The 7883-nt window shown below is 34.9% G+C and overlaps 2 protein-coding genes across 8 annotated transcripts; one reads left to right on the plus strand and one right to left on the minus strand.

Moving 5' to 3' along the window:
* The first annotated feature begins 479 nt into the window (after positions 1-479).
* On the plus strand, positions 480-4325 carry mTerf3 (mitochondrial transcription termination factor 3). Of its 3 annotated transcripts, none has more exons than XR_015546106.1 (4): positions 480-1533; positions 1610-1781; positions 3623-3835; positions 4087-4325. XR_015546106.1 is itself a non-coding variant. In XM_011057308.2 (4 exons), exons 1-4 carry the CDS (start codon positions 651-653, stop codon positions 4145-4147), a joined length of 1224 nt encoding a protein of 407 aa, XP_011055610.1. In that variant the 5' UTR covers positions 480-650; the 3' UTR covers positions 4148-4325. The 3 variants fall into 3 exon arrangements, 2 of the variants coding, with proteins under 2 accessions (XP_011055610.1, XP_011055612.2); XM_011057308.2 differs by having other exon boundaries at positions 3623-3730; XM_011057310.2 differs by lacking the exons at positions 3623-3835; positions 4087-4325 and having other exon boundaries at positions 1610-1928.
* LOC105146795 (endoplasmic reticulum-Golgi intermediate compartment protein 3) lies at positions 1972-7322 on the minus strand. 5 transcript variants are annotated; one of them, XM_011057305.2, is made up of 8 exons: positions 6950-7295; positions 6194-6352; positions 6008-6124; positions 5894-5934; positions 5744-5811; positions 4751-4974; positions 4544-4672; positions 1972-2848 (listed from the first exon to the last, which is right to left on the minus strand). In XM_011057305.2, the coding sequence occupies exons 1-8, from the start codon at positions 7032-7034 to the stop codon at positions 2511-2513; spliced, it is 1161 nt and encodes a 386-aa protein (XP_011055607.1). In that variant the 5' UTR covers positions 7035-7295; the 3' UTR covers positions 1972-2510. The 5 variants fall into 5 exon arrangements, with proteins under 5 accessions (XP_011055607.1, XP_011055608.1, XP_087265420.1 ...); XM_011057306.2 differs by having other exon boundaries at positions 6851-6964; XM_087409294.1 differs by lacking the exon at positions 6950-7295 and adding an exon at positions 6812-6834.
* Positions 7323-7883: the final 561 nt, after the last annotated feature.

A 7883-nucleotide genomic window follows, 5' to 3' on the forward strand; every position in this document is an offset into this window, starting at 1 on the left:
ATAGAGCTTTAGAATTTTTTCAGAATTTTTTATCGCATTTTCTCATGTTGATAAAAATAGTTTCCAATAAAAAAATGCAGTACTAAAAAATTAATTAAAAAATTCTGAAAAATTCTCAGAACTTTATGAGAAGAAAATAAACATTTGTCATTTGCTGTTTTTCTGTAAAGTTGATAGTATTTGAGTAAAAAATTAATAAAAACCAATATTCAGCGATTTTTAGTATTTAATATCTTATTAACTTGCGAAAATTGTAAAATGGTAGAGGACTTTTCGACTCAGTTTATTCCGCTCTATCCCTATGCGAGAGTTTTATCGTTACTTATCAACATCCTGTATGTATCTTTGTGTGTATCAAATAAAATTTTTTTAATGTAATCTTAAATAATATTGAATGCGCGAGAAACCAAAACTATATTATCCATCGAAAAAATTCATAAATGTAACTATGTAGTTCATTCCTTAAATACTAGGGGAGCTTAGATTTAAAAGATGGCTGCACTCAGTTTTTTATAACAGCATGTATCTGTTGAATGACAAATTATAAGAACGTTTTTCTTTAGCAAAAGTGTGTGATATTCAACAATTCGTCGGTATTTAACTTAAATTACTTGACACTGATGCGGTGACAGAACTGACAGGTATCGAACATGTTTCAACGTTGTTGCTCACTCATGTCGACGGCACGACCGGTCGCGATAGATTTAATTAGATTTGTCTCAAGAAGCGATGGGTCGAGACAATGCGTATCGAAGGAGCTCGAAAGAGACGTCGAAAGCGCTTCCTCTAAATCGAGTGTCTTGTCAGAACCACCAAAGACCGAGGATGAAAATTATGCGCTAGAACCGCGACCTAACCTGAACAATACTACAAACATAGCTTCGTTTGCTCGCGAAGACTATCTAGATGATAGTGACATAAAATTGCCGCATCCTCTGGACGTTTGCACCGAAGACCTGTCAGACATTGGTCCGCCTCTTACTCCGACCTTCAGTTTCGCTAAATATGCGAACAAGTCCCGCACGATTCAGAAGCTGGTAGACCTTGGAGTCAGTTTGTACAAGTTTGAGGCAAAAGAAGGGATGGTACAGTATATCCTGAACCTTGACTTCGATCACATGAAACCATATATAACATTCCTACATGACTGCGGAGTACCTGCGGATTACTTAGGTACATTCATTACAAAAAATCCAAACATCTTCAAGGAGGACATGGACGATCTACACACGAGAATAAGATACTTGAGGGCACATAATTTCAGCGTGTCGATGATAAAGACAATAATCTGCAAGAATCCCAACTGGCTCTCGTTCAGTACAAAGGATATAGATGGCAGGCTCGGTTACTTCCAGAGCAACTTCAAGCTCAATGGCAATGAAATCAGAAACCTAACAGTCAAGGGACCCAAAGTAGTAACATTTAGGATGATACATCTAATGCAAAACACATTCAGTATAAGGGAGGAGATGGGTTTCGATCAGATGCAAGTGAAGAAATTGCTTCTCACCCTGCCCAGGCTATGGAGCAAGAGTAAGCGTATGCAGCAACATAATTTTAGAATTCGTGAATAAATTTATCCTGACCTTCTCTTAAATTGTGCTTTCAGATCGTGACAGATTGCTAAGTACGTTCGATTATGCTCACAGCGAAATGCAGTTGCAACATGATTTTATTACGCGGATGCCACATATTTTACTTTGTCGAAAAACTAGACTCCAACAAAGGCATTTGTTTCTGGTGGAAATGAAAAGGGCACAGTATGATCCTTCTAAACCAATGTATGTTTCACCATTGACCTTAGTAAGCAGTACAGACATTGACTTCTGTAGAGATATCGCAAAGACGTCTGTTGATATTTACAATGCGTTTCTTAAAACATTTTAATATAAATGTAAATAAATGTTAATAGATACTTTTTCAAATTATTTCTGAAAGTGATATTCCTATTTCCATGAAAATTCAATAGGCTTTTATATATTTTTACTAGTTTTTATGTACATCACATATAAATAGGTTTTTACATCGTTAAAACTAAAAAATTATCGCCTTTAAATAAAAAGTAAAGCTTATCATTATATAATAAGTTATGTATAATTTCTTTTTTACATCATATGAAAAAGATATTTTGTAAAATATTCTCAATTGCACTTATAACGCTAAGTATCGTTCAATAATATATTTGAGATACTTTTAATATAAACGAGATGAGAATAGTCACACTGAATAAAAACGGTGCATGAAAATGCACCATTGTCCAGAAAATTCGATCTTCAATAGAACATCAAATATTTTTAATAATACTTCTTTTTAATTAATCCTAGTTAATCTGATTATCCGTAAGGCCGTGTTACATCAATGATTATTACTAATTCCAATCCATTTTCAGCTCATCTCACTTACTTAGAGACGATACATTCCGAAATTATTTGAACACGATCATATCGATGAAAGAAGAAATTAGAATCGGAATAGGATAATTGATGCTGCTGCATCCAGATTCAAAATGTTTAATTGTACTTTCCTAACTCTATCTTCCTTTGTATCGCACGTACCGAATGATAGAGCAGCGAATCAATCAGACCGGCCACAGTGAACACACCACCGATGATCGCGCAAGTGTTCGTCGCGAAGTGTCCGAACGAGTTCGCCTTCTCCGTGTACTTTACCATGAGCGGGCTCAACTCGTAGTTGAAGAATATACCCGGCATCCCAGATTCGCCAGTGAGCAGTGATACTTTTTTCGAGTGTCGCGTTACGGAAAACTGATTTGTGAGAAGGGTTGAGCCATCCGCGCGAACGTACGTCGTCGGGACAATCTTGATGTAATGATAAAACATCATAGCGGCTGAAAACAGAATAAATAATAGCGTCATATATTAACAGAAACAAATCGGACGGATCTTTTCAATATACAATTATATATTATATATATATACGGGATATTATATATATATATATATATATATAAAATCGATGTCTTCCTTTTTCTATTTCTATTTAAAAAAAGGAAGTTGTATGTGAATGTAAACACACTTCAAGACAATGCAAAGAAATTATAAATCTTAGTACGTTCATAGTTTTTAACAGCCATTATTGAAATTCGATAACCTCGATTTGACGCAACTCGCCGGTTCGCGTAAAAAGAGTCCATTCTACATTAAACACAAATCGATCACAAGTTTGTTGCGACAGTCAATCTGAAGCTAATATTTTGAAATCAAGGGCTTAAAGGAGGTATGGCAGTGTCTCGCGCCATGCTTAGCGTCGAGACACTACCTGTGTCTCCAGATATTTAAGGCCGTTTTAAATACAATTTCAAAATCGTCAATCATATTGTATTTTATGATCATTTTAAGTAATTCTTAAGATATTTTTTAAGATACTAATATAGCTCTGACTACGAGTTCACCACATCTTAAGATTGTACTTAAGATAGTCTTAAATATAAGAATCAAATATGAATACCAACCAAAGTCGCATATTAATATTTCAAAACATTATTTAAGACGGCCTTAAAATAAGAACAAATATCGACTTAAGTTTTTCCCAAAACAAAATTTATATACGTGTTTCACTGATATGTAATTGAAATTTCCCGCCACGGATGATGACGGTACAGACGAAACGGAAACAGCAGACGGCGCAACTGTCTTTTCGATCACGTTGCAAAACCATCATGGCACCTTCTCGATATTGTAATACGATTGCGATGCATTGAGGAATTCCGGTAATTGCACAAAAATTATAATCAAACACAAAATTGAAAAGTAAGAATAATATTACTCTCGATCGATCGCACACGCCACAAGATTACGTGATAGACACTTTAACAGTAAGTGTGTGCACAATCAACCTTGTATGTGTCAATATAAACTCCATAAAAACATTTAATTTTATTTAAAATTCGGAGAATTTTTCTATTTATCATAAATGAAAAACTCGCAAAGCTATTTAAGAAAAGTGTATTCAGTTTATCAAGTTCTCTCTTCATTTTGAAGATATTATTACTTAAGATTAAAAACTATAAAAAAAAGATAGTTTATGGAAAGTGAAACAAATATTGACATTACAACTATTTCGTAGGCTGCATGATGCCAGTGGTACCTGGAGGGGCCTATCAACAAGGACCGACTTGTTTCGATAGAATGAAATTAGGTTTTACAATTGGATTTTGCGTAGGAATGGCTTCTGGTGCGCTCTTTGGAGGATTTTCTGCTCTTAGGTATTTAAAACGCATTTGTAGAAAATACCGGTACATACGCATTAGAAAATTTGAATATAATTATGAAACTTTTTTCAGATATGGATTAAGGGGAAAAGAATTGTTAAACAGCGTCGGCAAGGTAATGCTTCAAGGTGGCGGCACATTTGGCACATTCATGGCTATCGGAACAGGGATACGATGTTAGTACACGAGTCAACGTGAACGGTTATGTTATTGAGTATCTCGCAGCCTATCTTTTTCATTGCACTGTTTGTATTGTAAGCGCGAGTCATTAAGTCTTTAATAAAAATAGAATTAAGGATTTCAAGGACATACCATCCATGTCGACCACTGTCATGCCATCCATAGGATTTGTTTTCCCTGGGATGTTAAGCCCAAAACTTAAATGTCTAATCTTGTGCGTCATATTGAAATGGGATGAAGTGTAAGGCTGAACATCGTGCACTGCGGCATCAAAGAACGAGCTCATAAGCATGGCACTGGAAATATTGTTTTAAAAAAACTTGAGTTTTATTAGCTCACCATGAACGTGATTGACCGAAAAGCTGGCGCCTGGCGCGATGTGAAAACTACCACCGACTCTATTCACTTCCATATAACCGTAAATCTGACAACCTTGCGTGAAGGCATGTTTGAGTTTATCCATGGATTTGTCATTCTGACACTGTTTAACGTCAGCCGGATCCGGCGGAGCCCACTTTTTTCGTCTATAGGCCTCCCATACATCCTCGCAGGTATTGCAACATCTGCGAACAAATGAAATTTTATAAAATGTGGGTTTGATAGATTTCATCTTCCAATAGAAAAAGAAAAAATAAAATTTTTAGAGTGATTTTTTTTTTAAAGATTTCACTCTTTAAAGTGAGATTTTCAAAGAATTTAGGGAGTAAACTGTGGAAGTAGTTCATCTCTAAAAAGAAACTAATCTACAATGTACTGTTTGCTTTTTTGTTATTTTATTTTTTATTATTTTTATCTCTTTCCTTTTGTCTTCTTTGCGACTGTTTTATCATTTTTATAATCATTTTTTTTATCTCTTCCACTTTATCAACTTCTTTTCTGGGTATCTATCATGGAACAAAGTCGGAATGGATTCCGATCGGAATTATTCCGTTTTCCTCAGAAAACACAATAGAAATCTAGCGAATAATTGAATAATTCCGATCAGAATCCATTCCGATTTTGTTCCATGATAGATTCATGATAGGTGCCCAGGGTAGCGATCATGTAACTTTTTCGCTAGAACGGAAACGTGAAGTGAAAATTTTTATGTATGTTCGTACATATACACACATATATATAAAGAATTTTCACGTTTCTGGGAAAGTTACATGATCGCTATCCTGATGATAAAATCGAAGAAACAGGAGCAAAAAGACAGAGATAAAAATGGGTAAAAAAATAGGGAACAGGAAGAGCAAAGAGCATTATAGATTAATCTTATGAATAAAATCTATTGCAAGTAGAATACTAATAGAATTATATTTCAGTGTCCTAATAAAAATGAGATCTTACTTCATAGTGTCTGTGGTTGCTCCATAGCAATCTCCACAGAGCTCTGTAGTAGAACCGATCTCCACTGCCTGTAAAAATGTTCTATCTAATAACAACTAATTTCCAAATGGAAATTTCAGTCAGAAAATACCTATAGAAATCTTGCATTACCTTCTCTGTAGTTTTACTCATTGCCTTTGCATCTGTAATATCTACAATAAAACATTTTTTTTACATGGCACTTTTGGCTGGTGTTGTATATATTGTAAAGAATATTATGCTTACTTGTTCTTTGTGGATCTTCTATGGGGTTACCATTCAGGTCTAACCGTCTCTTAAAAATATTGTGCTCTATGTGCAAATGCTGTTCGCCCGTTGTATCCATGGCGTCTAACGATAAAACTGCAAAACACTGAAATGACTGAGACTGATATCATTCTTCGCCTATGTACCGGTGCAATTTATACTTACGATCACAAGATATAGAAGGAACTATTATATCCAAGTTGATTCTTAATTTAGAACCCCTGGATGTGTCTACAAATAATTCCTCGCTCATAGTTGGTGTAAGATAATAGTTTATCTCTGACAAAAACAGTATGCCCATGATAATTGTACTAATGATTGTAACTGAAAAGGTATTATTTCATCATTTGTATTGATGTAACATGAGAATTCTTAGGCCTGTTCTTTTTAACTGAACTTTTGCAATTCACCTTCTTCCTCTTCTTTTCTTCTGGAGAGAAACGGAAGAAAGATGAACTGGTGCAAAAGTTCAGTTAAAAAGAACAGGCATCTTTCTTATCAAACATAATATACGTCAAACTGCTTTATTTACTATCAGCCAAGTGTAAACAAATAATTTTATTAACAAACATCAAGAAACATGTGGAGAAACAAAACAAACACAAACATTTGTACGAATATTACAGAACGCGAATTCAAATGTTGGATGATCCGGATAAAATATTTTAATGGAATATATTGTGACTCATAAAAATATTTCAGTCAAGTATTTTAATGAGAGTCAACAGAGAGCGGAAAAATTCTAGGAGGTTAATCGCTCGCCGGTATCGTTTCGCCTCGCACCAAGCAACACTATTTAGCGCAGTGGAACGTAAATGACACATTTAGTCCTCGTGGCGGTTCTCCAAGTTTCATTTTCGCCGGCGACGGATGATTATCGTCATCGTCGTTCGGTATCGTGACAGAATACACTGTGTTTACCGATAGCACCGCTGAAAGTCCTCACGAGGATATCTGCCTCCTCGCGCACCTTCGGGTGCACGTCCAGTTGCCGTAGCATCTGCATCTTCCCGACGACGGCGAGGAAATGGTACGCGGCGATCGCTTACAGCGGCCCGAGGGTTTTCCCGTACGACACGTACGTGTCATGAGTTTATGACAAGCCACTCTGCCACCTTGAAACGTGGCAGATAATACGCTGCCATTGGCCGATCAGCCGGTAGGCCGGTAGGCTCCGTTTTCGTACATCTCTGCTGCACTTACAAAGAAGACGGATATATATCCGCGCATCGGAAGGAGAGAGAAGAACGAGGAATCTCACACAACATTGCAAATAAAAGGAACTGGCTTTCGAGACCGCCACTTTCGCACTGAGAAAAATCTTTCTCCATTTATTTAATTTATTTAAACGATAAAGTCGATATAACATTTAATAACGTCGTTTTTTAATAACGTTATTTTTGTCACGAGTTCATTATTCCTGTAATGTCAATCATTGGTGAAAATTAATAACGTTAATATATTTTTAAAAGATTAGGTTTTTTAAATAAAAGATTAAAGGAATATTTTTAATTACTTTTATGAAATAAAAATGTTACATGTGCTATTTATGAAAGTTTATAACGCAAATATAAATTTTTTTATGATCATTAAACACGCTTCCTATATTCTTTTATCATAATAAATATAATAAATAAGGTATTTTTTTTTACGAGAGAAATTGATTCCCTGGAGATCGTCGTTTTTTGTTTTCATTCGTTTCAAATAGTAACAAATAATAAAAATAAAATGTTATATAGATGTTATTTATATAACAGTACTTACGATGAATAAATCTGTTTACAGAAGTTTATAAAGAACGTTCTTCGCATATTCTTTTAAATACATATTAGATATTATTTATAAAAGAAATTAA

The sequence above is a fragment of the Acromyrmex echinatior genome, chromosome 1, assembly GCF_024713525.1.
Source record: "Acromyrmex echinatior isolate Ae372 chromosome 1, ASM2471352v2, whole genome shotgun sequence".
NCBI lineage: Eukaryota > Metazoa > Arthropoda > Insecta > Hymenoptera > Formicidae > Acromyrmex > Acromyrmex echinatior.